This window comes from Vipera ursinii (assembly GCF_947247035.1).
Source record: "Vipera ursinii genome assembly, chromosome: 3".
NCBI classification, from domain to species: domain Eukaryota; kingdom Metazoa; phylum Chordata; class Lepidosauria; order Squamata; family Viperidae; genus Vipera; species Vipera ursinii.
The window spans coordinates 117,736,090-117,758,366 of NC_139516.1; the positions used below are offsets into that span (position 1 = coordinate 117,736,090).

The 22,277-nt window shown below is 45.7% G+C and overlaps 1 protein-coding gene across 1 annotated transcript in view; it reads left to right on the plus strand.

The window, feature by feature from the left end:
- The first annotated feature begins 3,661 nt into the window (after nucleotides 1-3,661).
- Nucleotides 3,662-22,277, plus strand: part of DZANK1 (double zinc ribbon and ankyrin repeat domains 1) — a 39,597-nt gene continuing 20,981 nt past the window's right edge. Inside the window, exons 1-4 of the mRNA XM_083357709.1 lie at nucleotides 3,662-3,773; nucleotides 12,595-12,748; nucleotides 15,761-15,872; nucleotides 18,569-18,662. Coding sequence (XP_083213835.1) covers nucleotides 3,668-3,773; nucleotides 12,595-12,748; nucleotides 15,761-15,872; nucleotides 18,569-18,662 — 466 coding nt within the window. The 5' untranslated portion in view covers nucleotides 3,662-3,667. The remainder of the gene's footprint in view (nucleotides 3,774-12,594; nucleotides 12,749-15,760; nucleotides 15,873-18,568; nucleotides 18,663-22,277) is intronic.

A 22,277-nucleotide genomic window follows, 5' to 3' on the forward strand; every position in this document is an offset into this window, starting at 1 on the left:
ATTGTGCCCGTAGTGCTTGTTTAGGGAAGAGCTTACAAGGGGTTTTCAGTGCCTCTAAATTCTTGTGAAGTAAAACACTTCAAAAGTTTTACTCCCCTCTAAGAAGTGCCTCCAGGACAAGAGCACCCATCTCACTGCATAAGCCTCGTTCTCCCACACTATCCAACATTGTTCAGTCTCAGAAAGCTTCTTGGAGATAGTAAGTGCAGGGTTGCAGCTGTTTGCTCTTGTTTTCTTGCAGCAGTGCTGCTCCCACAGCTACATCGCTTGCATTAGCTTCTATGACAAATGACTTTGTTGGGTCAGGGTGCTTCAGAACTGGTTAAGCCGCAAACAGGCATTTGAGCTTCTCAAAAATGGATTGACATTCCATTGATAATTTTAGCTGTTGACTAGGTTTGGGTTTCTTCTCCCCTTTCATTTTTAGCAAGTTTGTAATGGGGAGAGCCATTTGGCCAAATGAAGGAATGAATTGCCTGTAGAAATTGGTAAACCCTAGGAAGTTTTGCAGTTACTTCCTGGTGCAAGGCAATGTCCATTCTAGCAGCATCTGACCTTCTCAGGGTCCATTTCAATCCCCTCATGTGAGATATAGCAGCCCAGCTAATCTATCTTAGTTTCAAAAAACCCTTCAATGTTTCTTTTTGGGGCTGTGCCATTCTAGTCAGAGGGGGGAGGCTTTGCTCTGTTGGTGGAGGTTTATGGATGTATTTCCTCTACTTTGTTCCCTCTAAACTTTGATGTATCTCTTTGCGTGTGAAAAGGGGAAAAGAATGTGCCAGGGGCCATCTGCTTATCTCCACTCTGTTGCGAGATCCAGTGAAGTGCCTGGGAACCATCCCTTATCAGCTCCAGTTCCCATAACAACTTTGCACCTGTGGATTGGTTGAATGCGAACTGGACAGTTGGGCTCTGCAGTGGGGTTTTGTGAATGAAAGTTTTAATGTAGCAATTTGCGTGGGAAGTCTTTAGATCTTGCTTTGCTCTCCTGCTATCACTAACTCTCAATACAAGTTCCTGTTTGAAACAATGCTGGTTTCAAGAGTTCTGCTTTCTTGGGAGAATTAGCTGAGGCAGGTCCCTTCATTAAGCAAGACCTGCAAAGTGGTCAACCTGAAGAGCCACCCACCTTAATATGTGGAGCGTGCACACTATGTCGCTCTATGGCAGCAAGAAGGACACTGCTGAATGTGGAGAAGAGCTCATCACCAAGGCTCACTCTGAAGAGAGCCCACCTGGATGGATGGAAGAGACAGCAGCCATGGAGGGCTCTGCAAGGCCAAGATGGTTGTTCAGTATGGGGAAGAAGGAAGACTGTGTGTAACCTTCACCCAGGATAGCCGAAAACCAGACTGGAGGCATGAGATGGAACTACTCAGTGATGATGAGGAAGCTGAGGGGGAACTGGATCCAACTGACCAGATCCTGAAGCGGGCTATACATTTCATGGTAGAGGCGTTCCAGGACCTAAAGGCAAAAACTGGACAACACCAAGGGAGAAGTGAGGAACAAATCGAAGAAGCTGGGGGAAGCAAAAGCAAGGCCATAGTCACTGAGGTAGTGGGAGTGACAAGCTCCACCAGAATAACGGTGACCACCCTGGCCATCCCTCAGCAAATTGGAGCCCTTGGAGCCAAACTTCCTCAAGCCACAAGAGGAACATCCCTGCAACTTGAGCCTGAGCCAAAACTGGTCCCTCTGGGAGTGAAATTTGATGGGGACCCCAGCAATTAGAATTTTTCCTTGCACATGTCCTCATGTATGTGCAGGTATATGGAAGAACCATCCCTAGTGAGGAAGCTAGTGTCAGGGTCAGCACCCTGGCCCTGGAAGGAGCCACCACACGATGGATGGTAACCTTGCACAACTCAAATGCCCCAGAACTATGGAATTTCAGTCTCTTTATGTCAGCCCTGAGATGGTTTGAAGACCACCTAGCTGACATGAAGGCACAAGACTGCATAAAAACAGGTAAGGATGCTGCTTCATAGTCAAGTACATGGAGGACTTCCAGGACTCGGCATGTTGCCTCAGTTGGCCAGAGAACATCCTGGTGAGTTGTTTCCAGGATGGGCTTGATGATTATACAACGCCTGCATTGTCCATGGGGCCCCGGTTTGCCTACACGACTGATGCATTCTGACTGAAGAAGCAGAGATCGACCAGAATAGCAACTCATACAGGTCGGGGAAGACATGGAAGAGATCTCTCCTAGAAAAGAAAGGAGAGGCACCCAGACCCACAGCAACTCAGCCATGATCGACCACCTCCTTCAAATGTGGCAAGGAAGGTCATTGTGCCCTGGAGTACCATGCAAAAACACCCATAAAGAAGGGAGTGGAAGGGAAGGGAAGCCAGCCAGGAGGGAAGCCAGTGAGAACTACTCAGTGCCCGAAAGATTTGGCCCTGAAAAGTGCGGAGGTCATGGAGTTCCACTCAACCCCAAAACCAAGAGGGGGAACTCCAACCCCAGAGGAGGAGGAAGTGGGAATGCCTGAGAGTGACTACAATGATGACCTCCTGGTAAATGGAATGATCATGCCAATTACCATGCCCATAAAACCATTAATATTGGACAAGGAAGAGTAACTGGCTCTGAACACTCTACTAGACTTAGGCCACACCAGGTACATGATCAATAGGAAAACTGGGGGTCCTGTTACAGAGACTGAAGCCCATCACATTTTGCCAACTTGATAGGTCCATTGCAGGAGGTGTCCCGGCCAGTTTTAAGATTAATCATGGGGTTAATCTTAGGAAGTCACTCAAGACACTTTATCATTTATAGTGGTGTCTGGGATGGAATGGTCCCTCATCCTAGGGTTGACGTGGCTCAAAAAGTGGAACTCGAGGATAAATTGGCGGGAAGGGACATTAAAGTTCCCAAAAGAATCAAAAACCACATCTAAGAGTACCAGTGGGCACATTAGCAGGGGTATGAAAGGAAGACCCCAAACAGGCGTCCTTGGACAATGATGATGTCATTGGCAAATCCAGGGGTCCCCAACCTTTGGGCTGCAGCCTGGTAGTGGGCTGTGCCTGGCCAGCATACACACACCCCCACTCACACTAGCACTGTAGCCATGGGGTGCAAAAAAGGGACATCATGTCTTGAGGCATAAAAACAGGCAGTTGCTGCACTACGTGGTGCAGAAATGGGGCACCACACTGTGGCGCATGAAAACAGGATGCCACTGCACCATGGGGTGTGAAAACGGGATGCCACTGCACTGTGGGGCATAAAAATGGGACGCTACTGTGCCACAGGGCATGAAAATGGGGTGCCACACTGTGGGGTGCAAAACCAGCCACACAAGAATGGAGCAGGGCTAGTGAGTATCATGCAGGTGCTACCAACGCCCCTTTTGCATCCTGCACATGCTCATGGCCTTGTGTGTTTGTACGTAAAATGCTTCCCCCTCTCTTTCCCTCTGGTCTGCCAACTGAAAAAGGCTGGTGACCTCTGGGCTAATCCTTTCAACCTCCAAGTACCTTAGGTGCTTCCAACATGAACGAAAGCATGTTGCTCCTTCCTGGTGCATATGAAAAGGATCCTAGAATGGCAACTGACTTTAATGGATAGATTTATGTATTTAGTTATGACTGTATTGGTATGTTTAAAATATGTTCCTTTTCATTCTTTAGAAACCTAATTTTTGGTGAAATAATGACTGCTGGATCTGTTTTAACACCTCAGATTATACCACTTCGAATTTCAAGCAGCAGAGCAAAACATGAAATAGATACAAATACTCTTGTTGAAATGAAATCAGGTATGTTTACTATGTGAGAACATATGCTAAAGTTATTTGCATATACATGTCAGGCTGGCCCTTACTCAGACTGTTGACTCCAGTTCTTGGTGAAAGCTTTTACTAAAATCAAGTGGTTACAGCAAAAACAAAGCTGGATCTGAGTATTCCCGCACAAATATTACAATTTTCCCTTTCCCATTGGGCCTCCCCACTTGGCCAGCCAGTCAGTGTCCAATAAAATCTCTTTTTAATATTTTAAGAACAGTTTTGAAGGTTGGTGCCTCTCTGTTATAGATTCGCATACCGTTCTCAGGCTTCATCTTTGATCAGCTGGTTTAGTCCAGATCAGCAATTCTGGTTGTTCTCACCCTGTCATCCCCCTCCCCACACTTTCCTGCTCATTCCCATGCCCACTCCTTACTTTCCCAATTGCCTCTCTCATCCCTTACAGATTTCTGAGTAATACTAAATAAACATTAATATCTTAAAATATTATTGTAAAACCAAACAACCGCTCCAACAACTCAGCAATGATATTGAAAACACTAAAACAAGGACAGAACATAACACGATGTAAAGTTATGATCTGAAGCTTTTTATGAAACTGACAAAAGATTGTTAGAGAATAAGTAAGACAGTCTGCTTTTAGAAACCATTGGGTAAAACCAGTGAAACAGATAATTGGGTTGTCAGGAATTCAAAGGCCTCTAGAGGAAAAAAATCTTTCTAAAATAAGCAACAAAGGGGTGATTAGGATTTTGATTTTGAAAAATTACTAATGAACTAAGATTTTGAAACTAATTATAAAAATTATTCTCATGAGAAAATGCCTTTGTTGAATTCTCTTTTAAAAACACAATAGAATTGAGTCTTTGAAGGTTGGGCTAGAGGAAATTAGAAGGAAAGGCATTTTTAAACAATAGACCTGAAAGTTAATTTTAAGAATGTCTGTCTCTATAGATAGACTGGATTTAAAAGATGTTATGAAAAAAGAACAAGTTTTACAGGGCAAGACTGAGACTAATCTGAAAATGGATTTAAAAATCACAAGATACAAGAAAGTTATGGAAAAAGATGCAACACTGGGTATACAAAAGAAACTGGCTGATGAATAATTAAAATAACTAAATAAATAATTAAAAGAGATATACAGATAATAAACCAAGAGACTGACCTGGATAATTTTCCTATATTGGATTTATAAAAGAGGCTTGTTAAAAGTTTGAAGAATTTTGTGAGTACAAAGGAAAACAAATGGGAAAAATATCAAGTTCTAGAACATTATTTGAAGGGACTAATGATCAAGATGTTGAAAGTTAAATAAAGGAATATAAAGTTGGTTTATTTGATCAAGGTTAAAATAGATATGTTTTTATAACTGATAGCTCATAATGAACTTTTTATGGATCAGGATTGATATGATGTTTTAAGGATTTGTTTCTAGATAGGATATGGGATGTAGGAAGAAGAGGTTGTTGTATTTTAAGAGGAGGTGATAAGTTTCTAAAATTGTTTATATTTGTGATGAAGGGTAAAGTCATTTATATTTCTTTTAAGTTTCTTATTTGTTTTCTATTTTTTCAGCATCTTTTTTTTAGGTTGTATTAGTTTTTTATTGTTGAAATTGTAATTTTTAATAAAATTACTATTAAAATACAGAGGATTTCAATAGACCATTTTGGATGTAATGAAAACAATTTAATTTAATTTAATTTAATATTTGCATTTGTATACCGCCCTTTCCCTGAGGACTCAGGGCGGTTTACAGGGAATTAAAAATCAAAACATACAAAAGTTAAAACCAATTAAAAAGCATTAAATCACCCTGTACATTAAAACCCCAGTTAAAATTTTCTCCTCAGCCTGGGCCCGAGAGCTCAAAGAGCCAGGTCTTCAGGCCCCGGCGGAATGATCGGAGGTCGGGAGCAGTCCTCAACTCTACCGGCAGCTGGTTCTAGAGGGCAGGCGCTCCCACTGAGAAGGCCCTATCCCTGGGTGTCACCCGCCGGCAATCTCTCACCGGCGGAACCCTGAGCAGACCCTCCCTGTGAGAGCGCACTGGGCGAAGGGCGTTTGATGCCGGCAGCAGGTGTTCCCTCAAATAACCCGGACCCAGGCCATGTAGGGCTTTATAGGTGATAACCAGCACCTTGAATTTCACCCGGAGGGCAACCGGAAGCCAATGCAGCTCGCGGAGTAGAGGTGTTACATGGGAGTATCGGGAGACCCCCATTACAACTCGCGCGGCCGCATTCTGCACCAGTTGAAGCCTCCGAGTGGTCTTCAAGGGCAGCCCCATGTAGAGAGCGTTACAGTAGTCCAAACGGGAGGTCACAAGCGCATGAGTAACTGTGCGTAGGGCGTCTCGGTCCAGATAGGGACGCAACTGGCGCACCAGGCGAACCTGTGCAAAAGCCCCCCTGGTCACGGCTCCTATGTGATCTTCAAAATTGAGCCGTGAATCCAGGAGGACGCCCAAGTTGCGAGCCCTATCAACGGGGGGTAACACCTCACCCCCCATCGTTAAAGGTGGAATAACTTGGTTAACCCGAGACGCCGATATGCACAGCCACTCAGTCTTGGCGGGATTGAGACGAAGCCTGTTTCTCCCCATCCAGACCTGAACCGCCTCCAGGCACCGGGACATCACGGAGAGGGCATCACTGGGTTGGTTCGGGGTGGAAAGAAAAAGTTGGGTATCATCAGCGTACTGGTGATACCCCACCCCAAAACCACGAATGATCTCGCCCAGCGGCTTCATGTAGATGTTGAACAGGAGGGGCGAGAGAACCGACCCCTGAGGGACTCCACAAATGAGAGACCTCGGGGCGGATCTCTGCCCTCCTGTCAACACCGACTGCGAGCGGCCCTGGAGGTAGGAGGAGAACCACCGTAGGACGGTGCCTCCCACTCCCAACCCCCTGAGACGCCGCAGCAGGATACCATGGTCGATGGTATCGAAGGCCGCTGAGAGATCTAATAGGACCAGGACAGAGGAGCAACCCCTGTCCCTAGCCCTCCAGAGATCATTCACCAGCGCGACCAATGCCGTCTCCGTGCTGTGTCCGGGCCTGAAGCCCGATTGGTACGGGTCCAGATAATCAGTTTCCTCCAGGAACAGAGGGAGCTGATGCGCCACCACACTCTCAACAACCTTCGCCAGGAAGCGAAGGTTGGAGACTGGACGATAGTTGTTTAAAACAGCCGGGTCCAAAGCAGGCTTCTTGAGGAGGGGTCTCACCACCGCCTCCTTCAAGGCGGCAGGGAAGACACCCTCCTTCAAAGAAGCAGTTATTACTGCATGGAACCAGCCTCGTGTTCCCTCCCGAGCCGCATAAGCTAGCCAGGAGGGGCACGGATCCAACAAACAGGTGGTGGAGCTCAGTCTCCCCATGATCCTGTCCACATCATCAGGGGAAACAGGGTCGAACTCAGTCCAGATAACGTGCTCAAGACCGCCTGATTCCTCCACATCAGACTCTGCCCAGTCAGAGTCCAAGCCGGTCCAGATCCGAGCGATTTTGTCCGTCAGATGATGACTAAACTCCTCGGCTCGTCCCTGCAAGGGATCCTCCCTCACCTCCTGGTTAAGGAGGGAGCGAGTCACCCTAAACAGGGCGGCCGGGCGATTATCTGCGGACGCGACAAGGGCGGCAAAGTAGTTAGACTTCGCCGTCCTTATCGCCGCAAGATAAGACCTTATGAAGGTTCTTAACTGCAATCGGTCGGATTCGGATCGGCTGGATCTCCAACCGCTCTCTAGACCTCGTCTCCGACGCTTCATCTCCCGGAGCTCCACAGAGAACCATGGAGCCCAACGGGATCTGCGCCGAGTCAGAGGTCGCATGGGTACAACACAGTCGAGTGCCCTGGTGGCAGCCGTTTCCCAGGCCTCCACCAGAGCATCGACTGGGCTGTGGGTAAGGGTGATAGGTATCGGCCCAAGCGCCCTCTGGAACCGGTCCGGGTCCATTAGGCGCCTGGGGCGGAACCACCTGGTCGGTTCCGCCGCCCAGCGGCGGGGGATGGCATGACGGAAAACCAGCCTCAGGAGGTGATGATCTGACCACGACAGAGGGGTGATGGACGGAGAACCCCCTCCCAGATCATCCAACCACTGTCCAGACAGGAACACCAGGTCGAGAGTATGATCCCCCTCGTGAGTAGGGCCCTCAATAACCTGGGTCAGGCCCATGGCTGTCATGGAAGCCATGAACTCCCGAGCTAACTCCGACGACCCCCCCAGTGATGGCAGGTTGAAGTCACCCAGGACAATAAGCCTGGGGAACTCCACCGCCAACCCTGAGAGGGTGTCGAGCAGCTCAGGCAGGGCTGTTGCCACACAGCTGGGCGCCAGGTATGTGAGCAACAAGCCCAACTGAACCCGAGGACCACATCTCAAGAGGAGGGATTCACTCCCGGCCATCTGGACAATGGTGGCCTCCCGGGGACACAAAGTCTCCCGAATAACCACTGCCACCCCACCACCCCTGCCCTGAGCCCGTGGCTGGTGCAGCACCCGGAAACCTGGCGGGCATAACTCGGTGAGAGGCACCCCTCCCTCCGAACCCAACCAAGTTTCCGTGATGCACGCTAGATCCGCACATTCCTCCTCGATCAGATCACGGATGAGGGGAGCTTTGTTAACTACGGATCTAGCGTTAAAATAGACCAACCTGAGCTCAGGGGCCTGATCACCCTCATCCCCGGGTAGGAGGGTGCTAACTGGAGGGTCGGAGCGCGCCACCGCTCGGAGATAGCGGGGGCGCGATCCCAGATGTTGATATGGCCCTCCGCGCAAACACCTGCTGCCATACCCTATCGCCGTGGGGATTCGATGCCCCACCCCCACATTCCCAGCGCCAGCAGCCACCTCCCCCGACCCCGTCCCGTCGGGACCTCTAACAGGTCCAGACTGAGTGCCGGTTACAAATTCCTTCCCCACCCTCCCCTTCCTCCCCCTCCCTAACCTCTTAAAATAACCGGCTAAGAATCTTATCAGGGGCCTCTTAGCGCGTCTTAACTCGAGGCCCCTGTCCAAGCCCAACCACCTCTCGGAGTCCCAAAACTTGGACCCGTCATTAAGGGGAGTATGGAAACAGGCGACAGGTCGCGCCCATGAGGCAGGAACCGCCCTAAGGGCATACAAGTCCGCTTCGGAATAACGATAGATCATATTGCGCTCGAATAGTCTCTCAGGGCCGATGTTGCAAATATATCCAGAGGATCGCTCGTTGATGGTACATAGATGGAGAAAGAAAAAGTCCAGTGGGCGTATCTCTCAATCTGCAAAGCCAAAGCCATCTCAGCTCTCACCTGAGATGGAAATCCAAAAGACAACCTCAGCCGTCCTCTCACTCCGGCTGAGGCATCTGACTGGAGCAGAGAGAGAAAAAGGGGATCCTGAGCCAGGCCCACCCCAACTGGTCTCTCACACCAGTGAGGTGGACGCTGACCGGTCCAAAACCGTCCTCCCACCACGGTTCAGTCCCGTCCACACTGGACTATCAATAGGGAGATCTTAATTCCCATCAGGTACGGAGCCAGTCATAACGCCTGCCTGGCAACAAAAAAGTAAAGGACAGGGAGGCCAGGCCTCTGTTGATCCTCACACCGCCAATCAGCGCTGTCAGTCAATGCCCGTCCGCCAGTCCAAACCATCTCCAACGGAGGAAAGAGATAGTCCCAGCAGCTATATTGAATCAGAAAGATCGCTAGCATGTCCGCCGAGGCCGATGACCAGGCCCACAGTCTGCAACCACCATCCGGGAGGAGGAGGAGGCTCCGCACCGCAGAAAACGGTGCCAGCCAGCCGATGGTAGTGGAAGAATCTCCGTCCGGTGGGATCATCGCCGATGCCCCTCCAACAACAGAGGGTATCCACGGCGAACAAGCAGAGGAAGGAAGACAGGCAAGGCGTCCCGGGCTTCTCGGCGCTGTAATAGTGCTCGGCGCCATAACGGAGCTCAGCAGGTCGGCAGGAAATTCTCAGCGCTGCTCGTTCAAATCAGCAGGCCGCTGGTTGGGGGGGGGGGCTCGGCGTCACGAAAAGCAGCGCCCAGCAGCTGTTCCAACAATCCCCAATCCCCAAAGCTGCCTCAGCCCGCGAGCAGATGGAAACAAAGCAGACGTCCCGAGCTTCACGACATGGCAGCGCTCAGCACCATGATGAGGCTCAGCAAGTCGACAAACAGTCGACAGACAGTTCTCGGCACCGCTCGCTAGAATCCACAAGCCGCTATTTCGGAGGGGGGGGCTCAGCGCCACAGGGAGCAGCGCTTAGCAGCTGTTTTAAAAACCCCCGAGTCCCGGAGTAGCCACAACCAACAGCAGCACGAAGTCGCCTCGGCCAGCAGCAGATGAAAAAGCAGGGCTGACATCTCGGGTTTCACAGCGTAGCAGCGTTCGGCGCCATCATGGGCCGGCAGGTTGACAGGCGGCAGATATCAAAAGCCGCTAGCTCGAAGGGGGGATCAGCGCCGCAGAGAAACAGCGCCCAGCAACTGTTTTTAGACCCCCCACCCCCAGAATCGCCTCGACATACCGTGGGCTTCCCCGAGCTAAATCCTTTGAAGCCCTCAAAGAGCGCCCGAAGCCTAAGTTGCGGCCGTCGCCATCTTGGGCAGGAAAAAAAACAAGAAATGTAAGTTACATAGAGATGACACCATATGCTCAAATCCTGACAGTGAATGGACAAAATAAATTCTTGTGGAGTTCCACAAATCAAGAGATGGACCTCAGGTAGAACTAGTTTGCCTTTGTGTTCAGATTTGACTGTGAACTTACATCTTCCATTTGAACAGGATGCCAGTCCAAGCAATGCTGTAGATATGCCATATTATATAATGTATTACAAATAGAAAATTAATTTTAAGATTTTTTTTCTAAACATTAGAAATAATATCTTTTATGCAGATTATAGGGACGTGGTGGCTCAGTGGGTTAGGACACTGAGCTTGTCGATCAGAAGGTCGGCAGTTTGGCGGGTCAAATCCCGAGTGCCGCGTAACAGAGTGAGCGCCTGTTACTCGTCCCAGCTTCTGCCAACCTAGCAGTTTGAAAGCACGTAAAAATGCAAGTAGAAAAATAGGGACCACTACGGTGGGAAGGTAACAGCGTTCCATGCACCTTTGGCGTCTAGTCATGCCGGCCACATGACCACGGAGACGTCCTCGGTCAAACGCTGGCTCTTTGGCTTTGAAACGGAGATGAGCACCGGCCCCTAGAGTCGGAAACGACTAGCACGCATTTGCGGGGGAACCTTTACCTTTACCTTTACCTTTATGCAGATTATGTTAGTCAAACTTTAGGACATATAAAGGAACAAAATTGGTAGCAGGTTCTGAGGTTTAAAAAAATGGACCTATACAGTGCACATTGTAGGGTTGCCTACAAATAAAACAAATATGGCTGTTACCATAAGGGTCATCTTACCCCTTGTCTTTCACAGAAAAATCATTGATTCAGTGTCCAAATAATATATGCCATTATAATTAAAGGTAAAATGAAGACTGTGGATTAAATTGTATCTGCTTTGAAAGTCAGAAAAGCCATTTCTTCATTATGTTGGAAACTGAATCAAAAATAACATGCCTTCATATGTGATGGCTTGTCCAACAGTTTTTCTTTTTGATATAAAGTACTGTATTCACAGAATTCTCAGCCAACATTAACTGCTTGATGCAGCTTTTCATGAAATATGTTTTCTATACCCCTAAAGTCATCCTTGAGGGATGTGGTGGCTCAGTGGGTTAGGACGTTGAGCTTGTCGATCAGAAGGTCGGCAGTTTGGCGGGTCGAATCCCGAGTGCTGCGTAACAGAGTGAGCGCCTGTTACTCGTCCCAGCTTCTGCCAACCTAGCAGTTCGAAAGCATGTAAAAATGCAAGTAGAAAAATAGGGACCACTACGGTTTGAAGGTAACAGCGTTCCGTGCGCCTTTGGCGTCTAGTCATGCCGGCCACATGACCACGGAGACGTCCTCGGACAAGCGCTGGCTCTTCGGCTTTGAAACGGAGATGAGCACCAGCCCCTAGAGTTGGAAACGACTAGCACGCATGTGCGGGGAACCTTTACCTTTACCTTTAAAGTCATACTTGTTTGTCTCTTTCAGTGTTGCCGATGTTTGTTTTGGGTTATTTTTTTCCAAAATCAGCTATTTTTTCAATATAGTACAAAAGGAAGGATTACAATTGCATTATATGCAATGATCCCAGACTGATAAAGATTCAGGACATTGTTGTTGGAACAACCATCTGTAGGCTTCTTCATTAGTAGAAGAAAAGCTATCAATTTGCCAATTCACAGGAAGGCAATTAAAAAAGAAAAGCATCTCTACCCTAAAATACTTTTGGAATGTATTGGTTTTACATAGAAATAGACCTAATTTTTATAACCTCGTATCTTCATAAGAAAGCTAGCTTGGTGCAGTAGTTAAGGCAACAGACAAGCAACTGAGAGACTGTGAGTTCTAGTTCATCTTCAGGCACAAACCCAGCTGGATTACTCCGAGCCAGTCATTCTCTCTTAGCCCTAAGAAGGAGACAATTGCAAGCCAATTCTAAAAAAATCTTGTGAAGAAAAAACTATCTTGATGCCTTAACCACTGCACCACATTGTCTCTAGGTATCATTACAGACATTATTATTTAGCAAATTCTTAACTTTCTAGTAAGTTCTCCTAGATTTTCCAAACTACTTTCCAAAGCCTATAATTTCTTTTCCTTTTTGGACATCTGCGACATAAATGTTTGCCTGTGGGTTTTGTGTTTTTTTTGGTAAATTAATGTATAATGTCTTATTGAAAGAGATGATGTGGATTTCCTTATTACTGTCTTTCAGATACACGTGATGTGACCATACATTTTACTATTGATGGAAGTAAACCACAATATTTGAAGAGGTTTGATTATAGAGAACATAATACTTTTAAGTATAAGGAACCAATTACCTTACCACATGGGAAAATAACCATCAAGGCATTGGCAGTCACAAAGTAAGTATTTTCACTATGTACAGGTAGTCTTCGAAATATGAACAGTCACTTTATGGCTATTGAAAGACGCCCCCCCCCAGCTATTTATGGCCTTGTTTTGAAGTTATGGCCACTGCAGTGCCCCCATCATCATTCACCTTTACATCTGACCACAGGGATGCTGTAGTGCCCCCTGCCTTTATCTCCCCATCCCTTCCCTCCAGGAAACTGCAGTGCTTGGGGCTGCTCTTCACACGCCTATCACCTATCTCATACTTACCTTTTGAAGTTCTCCAAACCTCATGTTGCAGAAAAAGGGCAGGCCATTCACCCTTGACCCTTTCAGAAGCTTTGTGCAGTGCTATGCATTAAGGCAGCAAAATGGAGCGATTGCTGTCTTAATGGGGTCTGCACAATGCTGCAGAAAGCTTCTGGTGGCTACAGAAATGGAAGTCTCTGGAAGGCTGTGCAGACCATGTTAGCGAAGCAGGATGGGTTGCTTTGTCCCTCAGCTGCACGGTGCAATTCCAGAAGTGGCTGCAATGTTTTCAGTGGCCGAAGTGTTTCCAGTGCGATGAAGCAATCCATCCCAGTTCTCTGGAAGACCTCTTTAAACGTTAAGCAATGAGAAGGCCTGCAGGGCCTCAGTGGGAGTGGGAAAAGTTGTGTGGGGACCCAAGGGATGGGAAGCAGAGGACAGGCTGTCTCAGGTAGTGGGGGAGGCTTTGGGTGGGCTAGGGAACCCTGAGGAACCTTGAGCTCTATTTAACAATCCACAAATTTATTTAATGGCCACATCATGGAGAGCAACGGTAAGTGTTATTAAACGAGGCCGTTTAGCTTAAGGGCCTTGCAACATGCCAGTATAATGGGAAGGCTCCGTTACAGTTGTATCTTGAGGACTTGTAACTCCTACTTTGAATAAATGTAGAACTGAGTTTTTCTTTGTTCGGAGCTTAGAAATGAGATTTTTGGCATGCATAATTTGTTTTGCTTTTTATGGAAGAGATATTTAGTGAGGCAGGTTTTACTATATTGGAAGAAGAATGTGTATATGTAGTGGTGCTCATAGGAAATCATTTCCGTAAAATATTCTTTGCCTGATCACCCTATGTTAATACACAAAGCCTTATTGCTAAATTCCTATTTTGTAGAGATTTTCCTTACTGATTATTGATGGAATTTTCTGATTCTATATTTCGTTAACCCCTGTTACTTATAGTAGGTATCAACGATAACATCAAGATTTCTTGAATTCTGTGTCAGAAGAATAATTTTTATAGGCACAATTACAAAAGTGCTAATCACCTATATATGTCATAATTAAAACATGATTTTTCAGATCTGTTGTTCAATTTGCAGCATTTTTCTGGAAGTTTTCATTCTTTTTGATGAAATAGTGATATTTTTGTCTTCACCTTAGCAGTGCCAAACAAGTATATGTAAATCCTATCTAGTCTTTTAATTCAGAGCTGTATTTTGAGACAGACTTTTATTCTGAAAAATGGCAATCCAGAAGTCCTAACATAAAAAAAGGATTTATATTTTACTCTTTTTTTGTCTGTCATGAACTTTACATAATCCCTTCTTTTTGTCTTTCAAGAGAAGCTTCTTAAATTTTGTTTGCCAACTGAATTTAGAACATTTCACTTTATGGTACACTTTAACTTAAACCACCGGCCATGATTTTGTTTATGTTTTCCTAATCCAAACTGAAATTTGTTAATTCCCCCTTCCAGCAGGCTCTGAGTACAGAACATGAGAGGAGGAGCAATTACATAGTTGAGCTACTCCTGCAGCAGTATCTTTGCTGATTTAGTTTTGTTTTCAAACCCACAGATGTGGTGGGATATGAATCTGGACACAAGGTGGTGGTGATAGGGAGACTTACTCCATTCCATGTGCATTAGCCTTGATCTCAGTCAAGCCTTCTATATTTTTTCTGCATTTGTTTTGGGGAAAAAAAGATTGCCTACTGAGCATCCACTACAAAGAGGGCTGGGATATCACCCAAAGAAAGAAATTGGCAAGTTGGAGTCAGCTGTATAGTAATATGCTGTATTATCAGGAGTGATTTTGATGGATTAATACTTTATCCCTGATTAATGCTTGCTATACTGTATAATGCAAACATGGTAATAACTTGAATGATGATGTTTAAAAATGTAGTTAGAGTGGTAAGGAGAGCTGAGAAGATTATAGGAAGCTCGCTTTCCTGTGATTCAGGATACTGCTTATAAGCACTACTGCTTATAAGCATTGTTAGAGACCCCACACCCCCACTTCATGGTCTGGTTCTGTTGCTCCCCTCTGGGAGGAGGTTTCAAAGTATTTATAGTAGAACTACTAGATTCTGTAACAGCTTTGTTCCTTATGCCATCTGCCATGTATATGAATACATTCAAACTAGACTGATGTTTCTCTGTGTCATATGTGTGTGAATGAGTATATGCATAATGGTATTTTTTGAGAACTGAATGCAATGAAATTTCATTTTAATGCATGCTGATTAGTGTACATTTAAAGTGACTATAAAGTTTTCATTCTATTCTATGTGGTTGTGGTAAATCAAAAGGTTGGTTGTAACTATGTTAAGATATTAAACATATTAGTTTATTAGTTTTATCTGTGCCATTCTCAGCAGCTGGTAGTTCTTTGTCAGGATTCAGAAGCTAAGTTAATAAATAGGATATTTCCAGGAAATTCTTGAACTATAAATAATTGGAAGAAGGCAATGACAAACCACTATTTTATATTTGCCAAGAAAACCAATTTCAATTTGAGAATGTCTTTACCATTTTTTTTTCATTATGTAATATTAGAGAGCCAGTAAAAAAATAAGGTTTGTCATCTTGGTTAAGTTACTTATATGTGACTGAAGTGCTGTTCTTTTTTGGGCTATACGTTATGTAGGTTTTGTCTAATTTATTTATTTTGTTAAACTTATTTGCTACCTAAACTACCATGGAGCTACTTTTGGCAGCCTACAGTAATAAAAAGAAAGAATAATATTTCTTGATTCTTAAATTACAGAGATTACAGAGAAAGTGCCATTGTAACAAAAGTATTTGTAGTAGAACATGCAACTCCAAACCCTCATGACCTTGATAAAGATGAGAATTTCCTGAATTGTCTCACTAGAAAGGTAATTTTTGTAAGATTTGAAAAATCTATTGCAACGGGTTCTAATACTAGTATAATATGATCATTTTGCTCCTGTGCATATCCATTATTATTGTTCAAAGAAATCAGGGATTTGGAAACAGACTCACTAACAATAATATCAGAAATCTTCTATTTAAATGGGCTTTGAGAATTCTTACTTACTGAGCAAGTTTTGCTTAAATTACGTTTTTCCTTTAAACTTACAAATAAGTTTTCTTCTAGCTACTCACATTAGCCCGTAAGATTTAAGCCAGATTTTCATTACCAGTTTGCTAATTATCCTGCTCCACTCTGCCTTAGTCAAGCCCAATGTAGAATATTGTCTTCAGTTCTGCAGTTCTACCTTAGTCAAGCCCAATGTAGTTCTTCAGTTCTCCAGAGTTTAAAAAAGACTTTTCCCCCTTGACTGTATTCTCTCATTCCCCTGGTAGTTTTCCACCTGCCATTGAATTGGTAATGTTCAGCATCTTTTTTTTTTTAAAAAAAAATCTTTTATATTCTGTTCTTTGAACTATTTCTTTATGTGCCTTCTCTTTTTAATTCACTTCTATAGTCACGATGTTTGGAACATTGCTACTTTTGAGCTAATGGCCTCTTATGTTTGTAAGAACATGACCTAAAATCCCTTCAACTGATGGCCATTTCCAGCACATTCTTTGATTGAAATGATGTTGTTGTGTGTTTAAACTTACTGCCATAGAATTTTAGATTTGGAAAGCACTTAGGTCAGGGGTAGGCAACCTCGGCTCTTTTATGACTCATGGACTTCAACTCCCAGAATTCCTGAGTCAGCATAGCCTACCCCTGACTTAGGTCATCAAGTGCAACCCCATGCTATTTATAGGAATTCAAATAGAACATTCCAGACGACTGTCTAAATTCTACTTGATTTAGAGCAGACATGTCAAACTCGCGATGTCACGTGACGTCGCGCGACGTATCGGAACTTTTCCCCATTGCCAGCAATGGGATGGGCGCGGTTTCTCTGTGACGCTCTGGCCCATGGGCCGGCAGTTTGACACCCCTGATTTAGAGTAACCATCCAAGGAATTCCCCTTTCTTGTATGGCTACTCTACTCAAATAGAACTGATGAAAGAGAACAGGTCTTGACCTATCCTTTCATACCTCACTAATTCACATAATAGAGGGCATTGTGGGGGAGAGCAAAGCACAGACTTGCAACATTCTGTTTCTATAGCCAATATTTAGTCTTCTGGTGGTGTTGATTTCTTGGTTTGATCTACATAGTGGGGCTGACAATTTGTCAAGATGCTATTTTCTTCCGTTCTTCAGTTAGTTGGGTTCTGTAATTAAAAATCTATTTGTAATGCAGGAGATCTGTCTGACTCTCTCTGTCTCTCTCTGTCTCTGTCTCTCTCTCTTGTAATCTATCCTTCTCATATGCAGTGACATAGCTACCCTCTCTTCCCCCCTTTTTCTGTCATCATTCATTTCAATCCCCACATCAGCTTAGCTGCTGCAGACAGATATAGAAATGAGCTGTAGTTCACATAAATTTGCACCTTCCAATAAATTTGATTAGACTGAAAAGGTGCTATCAAAAAAACATCCTGCCAGACTCCTAAATTATCTCAAGGAGCTCAATTAAACAGATGAAATTACATTATGTAAACAATGGAACAACATCTAATCCAATCCCTCTGTTTAGTACTAACAATCGCTAAACCATCACTGACAGGTGGCTATTCGCCTTCTGTTTAAACATCTCCAGCAAAGCAGAGTTTTAGGTAGATTGCGCTAATGTTTAAGAACTCTTAACGTTAGACAGTTGCTTATAACAGCGGTCTCCAACCTTTCTGGCTTTGTGGACCTGTAGGAGGGAGAGAGGGATGGTTCTGCACGAGCTTTGAGTGCGCATATATGCAGGTCCATTGCCCAAGCAGCAGGCACACCCGTCCACTACTCACACAAATGGAGTTGTGCACACTTGCTCACCCGCTGCACACGGAAGTGGTACTGCAGGTGTGCGTGCTTGCACAGCCCGGTTCTGAATGGGCTGCAGCCCGGTAGTGGGCCATGGCCAGGAGTTGGGGATCCCTGGCTTATAATATTCAACTGAATTCTCCTTTTAAATATTTTTTTTTTAAAAAAATCCTTGTTCTGCATCCTGCTCTGTTTTGGCAAAGCTGAAGATGAGGAAACTTTGCGGCATGTGCAAGTCAGGATACAGTCAGGATACAGTCAGGATATCTTCTTACCATAAAAACCTACAATATTTGGAACAGAATATTACACAAGCAAATACATTACTCCAATCTTTCATACCCTTTTCTAGTAATTCCCTTCTTGAAATGAAGACTTGGATTGATCTCTAGTTTTCATAGTGCCTCTTCATGACAGGTCCTTTTATACAGTCTCTTCATTCCTGCTCTCCTGGTCAGATGAATCTACCTAGTTAGTCTAGATTCTAGAATCTTCCAGCCACTAACTGAGTCCTGACATAGGGGTGAGATAACAGGGTGATTCCTAAAAAAAATTCTCAGTTTCACAATATTTCAGATAACATTTTGCAAAGGTGCATGTGACCACTTTAAAAAAAAATCAGTATTACAAGTTAAGCAGCTGTTAGAAGATAGCTGTGTAGAAAGCTGAATTTGGGATTTAGAAAAAAAAAGCATAAATATAGATAGATCAACATCTTTTGTTCTTAGCAGATTGAAAGTGAATTGCCTGATTTGAAGCTAATAAAGAAAGGAGTGAATATGGAAAGTGAATCCAGTTGGAATGGTGCAGCACATAAATTAACAGGTACTGTTTATTTAAACCAGAGGTGAAAGATCTTTGGATTAATACCTTCGAATTTCGCCAGACTTCTACAGACTTCTACAGTGCTATGTGTTAGCTGATCACTTTATCTTTAAATCGAAAAAAGAACTGCATTATTGTGGCTTCCATCCTCATGCATTAAAAATAATGGGTTATGACCTGTCCAGGAAGAAACTTAATCATGGGATTGGGCTGTGGAAGCAGGAGGCATGTGCGTGTGTATGCAACTCCACTTGCGCAAGTAGCAGGCAAGAGCTGCTCCATTTGTGCAAGCAGTGGGCAAGCACACACATCCGCCGCTTGCGCAGAACCATCCTCCCTCCAATTTGCATACCCGGACAGGTTAGGGATTTTTTTAAAAAAATTCCATTTATATCCCGCCCTTCTCTGAAGACTCAGGGCGGCTTACAAGCTTAGCAGTTGCCTTCATTCTATGTATATGCCTGCTTATTAGGGCTTTCACACACACACACACCAAGCGGCATTATTACAAAGTCAGCTTAATTGCCCCCAACAATCTGGGTCCTCATTTTACCTACCTCGGAAGGATGGAAGGCTGAGTCAACCTTGAGCCTGGTGGGATGCGAACCTGCAATAATTGCAGACAGCTGGTGTTACTTAAGGAGGCATTAGCCCACTGCTCCACCAAGGCTAATTCCTGCCTTAAACAACAAATATTTGAGATAGACAAAATAAGCACAGCCCAATTCCTACTGAGTATTCTTAGCTGGGTGAGTTCCCAGTCATAAAACTGCTAGGCAGCGCTTAGGGACTCGCATGCACCCCCTGCTCACAGCTCGGCGGAAGCCTTAGTGGAAGCCTGGGAAAAGGCAGCCACGGAGGCTCTGGACCGAGTTGTACCCTTGCGGCCTCTGACCCGGCGCAGATCCCAGCGAGCCCCATGGTTCACCGAGGAGCTCCGGGAGATGAAGCGTCGGAGACGGGGCCTAGAGAGCCGTTGGAGGTCCAGTCGATCCGAATCCGACCGATTGCGACTAAGAATCCTCACCAGGTCTTATCTCGCTGCGATAAGGGTGGCAAAATCCAACTACTTTTCCACCCTCATCGCGTCCGCAGATAATCGCCCGGCTGCCTTGTTCAGGGTGACTCGCTCCCTATTAAACCAAGAGGTGAGGGGGGAACCCTTGCAGGGTCGAGCCGAGGAATTTGGTCAATATCTGCTGGATAAAATCGCTCGGATTCGAACTGGTCTGGACTCCAACTGGGCTGAGATGGAAGAACAAGACATGGACAGTCTTGTCGACATCATCTGGGAAGAATTTGATCCTGTAACTCCTAAGGAAGTGGACAGGATTATGAGAAGGTTGAGCTCCTCCACATGCTTACTGGACCCGTGCCCTTCCTGGCTGGCCTATGCAGCTCGAGAGGCGACACGAGGCTGGTTCCTAGCGGTCATCTCTGCTTCTCTGAGTGAGGGTCACTTCCCCACCGCCTTGAAGGAGGCGGTGGTGAGACCTCTCCTCAAGAAGCCCACCTTGGACCCATCCTCTTTGAATAACTTTCGTCCAGTCTCCAATCTTCGCTTCCTTGCGAAGGTTGTTGAGAGCGTGGTGGCGCACCAACTTCCTCAGATCCTGGATGAAGCGGTTTATCTAGACCCGTACCAATCGGGTTTCAGGCCGGGCTACAGCACGGAGACGGCATTGGTCGCTCTGATGAATGATCTCTGGAGAGCCCGGGACAGGGGCCATTCCTCTGTCCTAGTCTTATTAGACCTCTCGGCGGCTTTCGATACCATCGACCATGGTATCTTGCTGCGACGCCTCAGGGGACTGGGAGTGGGAGGCACGGTTCTGCGTTGGTTCTCCTCCTTTCTCCAGGGTCGCTCGCAGTCGGTGCTGACAGGGGGACAGAGGTCGACCCCGAGGCCTCTCGCTTGCGGAGTCCCTCAGGGGTCGGTCCTCTCGCCTCTCCTGTTCAACATCTACATGAAACCGCTGGGTGAGATCATTCGCAGTTTTGGAGTAGGGTACCATCAGTATGCTGATGACACCCAGCTTTTTATCTCAACTCCTAACAATATCAGTGATGCCCTAGACGTGATGTCCCGCTGCCTGAAAGCGGTCCGGGAATGGATGGGGAGAAACAGGCTTCAACTGAACCCGGACAAGACTGAATGGCTGTACGTACCGGCAAGCCAGGAGATTCAGAACGTCCCACTGCTTAACATTGGGGACAAGTTACTTCCCCCTGCTGATAGGGCCCGCAACCTGGGTGTCCTCCTAGACTCGCAGCTCTCCCTGGAAGACCACATTGGAGCTGTGACCAAGGGGGCCTTCTCCCGGGTTCGACTAGTTCGCCAACTACGGCCTTATCTAGACCTGGATTCCTTACGTACAGTCACCCATGCCCTTGTGACATCTCGCCTAGACTATTGTAACGCTCTCTACATGGGGCTGCCCTTGAGATCCACTCGGAAGCTTCAACTGGTGCAAAGTGCGGCGGCACGGACACTCTTGGGAGCCTCCCGATACTCCCATATCACACCTCTCCTCCGTGCGCTGCACTGGCTTCCGGTTGCCTTCCGTGTGAAGTTCAAGGTGCTAACAATGACATTCAAAGCCCTACATGGCATGGGTCCGGACTACCTACGGGAGCACCTTCTGCCGATGTCAGCACCCCACCGTCCTGTGCGCTCCCACAGAGAGGGCCTCCTCAGGGTGCCACCGCTCAAGGAATGTCGGCTGGTGGCCCCCAGGGGGAGGGCATTCTCAGTGGGTGCGCCAGCCCTCTGGAACACCTTACCTACCGAAATCCGGATGGCCCCTGACCTCCGTACCTTCCGTCGCGACTTAAAAAACTTTTTTGTTCCAGCAGGCTGGCCTGGCATGATAGCGTTAATTGGGGTCCCAGTTTGTGTTCATTAGTGTTTCTTATTATTTTATTGTTCGGTCTGTATTCTTCGTCCTTCCTCTGTACACCGCCCCGAGTCCCTCGGGAGAAGGGCGGTTTATAAAAACTAATAAATAAATAAATAAATAGATGTCTTATCCCCATATCAAAATTCCAAAGAGATTGGCATGTTGTGATGGCCTGCAAACTGCAATCTTGGAAGGGAGATACCAAAAAATACCATATAATCAATGCCTTTGTCACTATATATTAGGAGCTATTGAAAGAACAGCCCATTTGCTTCTTTACTGTCAGTTGTAATCTGCAATGCAAATTTATCACATCATCATAAACTCAATACCAAGCCTTGTTGATTCTTTTTAGCTCAATTATCATTTACCTGATCAAAGTGATGCGTTGTCTTCCCATGCTGCCATGTTTTGCTTAATAGCCAACAAAATTTTATAGCACTCTGCTAAGAAGAGTGTGACTTGATTAAAAGTCCAAGGTCTTCAGTAATTACACCAAATTTTAAGCCTCCTGTTTGTTTCTAGCTATATTTATGATTTCATATTATCTTTTATATTGATAAAAATAAACACAGATCAGTACCGTATTTGCATTTTAATTCTCACCACCCATTGGAATACAAAATGGGAATGATCAGAACCCTACACCATTAAACTGAAAGTTTGCCTACCAGTAAAGAGGGAAAAGAAGAAGAAAAAACACATCAAGGAATCC